This window comes from Aplidium turbinatum, chromosome 4 (assembly GCF_918807975.1).
Source record: "Aplidium turbinatum chromosome 4, kaAplTurb1.1, whole genome shotgun sequence".
Lineage (NCBI taxonomy): Eukaryota > Metazoa > Chordata > Ascidiacea > Aplousobranchia > Polyclinidae > Aplidium > Aplidium turbinatum.
The window spans coordinates 29,541,586-29,544,774 of NC_137475.1; the positions used below are offsets into that span (position 1 = coordinate 29,541,586).

General features: G+C 41.1%; 1 protein-coding gene and 1 pseudogene across 1 annotated transcript; both read right to left on the reverse strand.

Moving 5' to 3' along the window:
• Positions 1-927: 927 nt before the first annotated feature.
• On the reverse strand, positions 928-1,413 carry LOC145768101 (zinc finger BED domain-containing protein 5-like). Its single transcript, XM_082579572.1, has one exon. It carries the CDS (start codon positions 1,411-1,413, stop codon positions 928-930), a length of 486 nt encoding a protein of 161 aa, XP_082435698.1.
• Positions 1,414-1,887: 474 nt separating this feature from the next.
• Positions 1,888-2,683, reverse strand: LOC145769048 (zinc finger BED domain-containing protein 5-like; annotated as a pseudogene).
• Between the last annotated feature and the right edge of the window lie 506 nt (positions 2,684-3,189).

A 3,189-nucleotide genomic window follows, 5' to 3' on the forward strand; every position in this document is an offset into this window, starting at 1 on the left:
ACCTTTTGTATTGCCTGCTCACACTCCTCACTCCATTCCCACTCTACGTTTTTTCGGGTCAGTCTTCGTACGGGCTCGAGGTCGTTTGCCAGATTTGGCATGAACCTCGATAGATGCTCGGCATGAACCTCGAATTTGGCATGATTTGGCCTCGAATTTGGCATGAAATTTGGCCTCGAATTTGGCCTTCGAATTTGGCATGAACCTCGAATTCGGCATGAACCTCAGATTTGGCATGAACCTCGAATCATGCCGCAGAATCGTTTTACGCCAGATATATCTGTGGGTGAGGGCATGTTTCTTATTGCTTCTATCTTTGATGGATCGGCTTTGATCTCGTTTTTCGTTACCTTGTGGCCCATAAACGTGATTTCCGTTTTCTTAATGATCGCCTTTTGATCATTGAGCAAAATTGGTATATTTTTGCAGCGCTGTCGCAAAGCTCTCAGGTTATCGTCATGGTTATTGATGGCCTGGTTTTCATTTGACCCACAACCAACAACAATGATGTCATCTGCGACAGCGAAGACACCGTTTAGGTTTTGCAACGCCTCTATTAGTCTTTTTTGAAAAATTTCGCTGCTTACTTTGAGACCGAATGGAAGTCTATTCCACCGATAGCGACCATGCGGCGTGATCATTGTTGTTAGTTTGCTCGCTTCTTCATCTAGTTCAGGGGTTCCCAACCTTTTTATGTTCTCGTACCACTTAGCCACCACGGATTGTCGACACGTACCACTATTTTCAGAACAACTAATTTGATCCAATATTAAATTATTTGCAAGATGATGAATCTGGATGTAAAGTCAGCGAAAGTAGCAAAATTACCAACAAAATATCACAGAGTCCATTACACCACACAGCACAGAACGCATCAGAATAACAAAGAAAAAGATACAACTAAACACAAACACAATACAACTAAATTTAATAAGATTTTTGTTTATCTTTCACCAGTTGATCGATGCGTGGCATAACTTTGCTAATAGCACATCTGAAGTCATGTCCAGGGGCACTTAGTCGGTTTCGATTTTTTGATTTGATGTTCATAAGAATAGAAAATCCCTGCTCGCATTCCCAAGTAGAAGGAAAAATCAGTAGTTGTGGAATAGCGTGGGAAGCTAGCGTTGGGTATGAAGAAGCCATACTAAGCCAGAAGTTTATTGCAGAACATTCTTTGCGTTGTTTTTTTGCTGTCTGATCCTCCTGCATGTCTATCAGTTCCTCTTGTTCTCCTGTACCAACAGGTAGGTCGGCTGGGTCCACTGAGAAATGATCTGTGATGTATGGGCAGCTTGTGATATCTGGAAAGTAATGCTGCAATTCAGCAGTTAGCAGCGAGAGGTGCTGGGTAATTTCTCTGGAAAAGTCATCACTGATTTCCATTTCAAGGGCTGACAGAAATTTATACATACCATAGCGCTTGTTTTCCACATTTTTCCTCCATAATTCCACCTTTCGGATAAAAGCTCCCAGTTTTGAAACAAAGTTTACGACAGTGCAGTTTTACCCTTGAAATGACAGATTTAAATGATTGAAGGCTTCAAATATATCTGACAAATAAGCCAATCTTGCATTGAATTCCTCGTCCTTCCAGATCGTTTTGAAGTTCATGGTCTTTCTGTTGGAAAAATAAAAGTAATTCATTCCTCATTTCAAAAAGACGCTTAGTTGTATTTCCTCGAGAGAGCCATCGCACTTCTGTGTGATAGAGGAGACAAGTGTGGTCTGAGCCGAGATCTTCACAAAGAACTTTAAACAATCGAGTATTTAAAGCTGATGTTTTAACAAAATTTACGATTTTGACTACCCTGTTCAAGCACATTAACAACTTTGCAGGAAGAACCTTTGTGCAAAGAGCAAACCTGTGTATGAAACAGTGAACACTTATGACGCGAGGTGACACAGCTTTGACATGGGCTTGAAATCCAGACTTTCTACCGAGCATAGAGGGAGCCCCATCTGTCGTACATCCGACAAAATTTCCCCAATCCAGTTCATTTTCCTTGAAAAATTATCTAAAGTGTTGAAAATATATTTTCCTTTTGATGTGGTGGACACCTCATGATTCAACAATAATTCCGTTTTTACAGCATCGTTCTGTGTAAAGCGGACGTAGACAAGCAGTTGGCAGCAGTTTGTGATATCTGTGGATTCATCAAGTTGTAAGGCAAATCCAAACTTCGAATCTCTTACTCCTGCAATCACTTGGTCAGTGACATCAACTGGCATTTCCTCGATGCGTCGTTTCACAGTATTGTTAGAAAGCGATACACTATCCAACTTTGCCACTGAATCTTCTCCAATCAAGTTTCTGACTAATATCTTTGCTGCTGGCAAAACAAGTGACTCCGCAATGACATGAGCTTTTTTTGTTTTGGGCCACCAGAAGAGATACTTCATAGGATGCCTTCACAATTCCGGCATTATTTCGGTTAAACTGGCCTGTGGGATCCATGCGCTGTCGCTTCACGTTCTCCCCAAGTCGCTCAAAATAACTCTTATCTCGATTCATCTTATCTGCATGATTGGACTCAAGATGCCGCTTAAGCAAACTTGGTTTCAAAGCTGCATTTGAAAGGGTTTTCATACAGATCACGCACTGAGGTAAGCTATCTCCACGATGTTGAATAGCAATAAAGCCATACTTAATATAATCTGCTCTATACTTTCGCTTCGACATTTTCAAATATTTAGACAAAAATGTAATGCTGTTCAGGATTCAGCCACTACACGTCGGAAAACCAACATCAGAATGTGCAATGTAGTCTGTGCAATTCTGCAATTGCACAGACTACATTGCACACGTAATAGTTTCGTCACAGACACCATTCACATTGCACACATAATAGTTTCGTCACAGACACCATTAAGTTCGCACAGCAGAATTGTATAAATAACAATGACAGCAGGGCGCAAGATCGACAAAAGTGGCTTACTGAGTGCAGAGAATTTAGTACGGAAAGAAATAAAAGTGTTGTTCGCATATTTTAGAAACTCAAAATTAAACAATTGTTGCAATAGGCCTACTTTATTTGACAATACTACTACATATCGCATGCAACGGAGAGCTGCTCGCGTACCACCTGAAAAGCTCCCGCGTACCACTAGTGGTACGCGTACCACCGGTTGGGAACCCCTGATCTAGTTCGATATGCCAATAGGCGTGTTTTACATCGACCTTTGAGA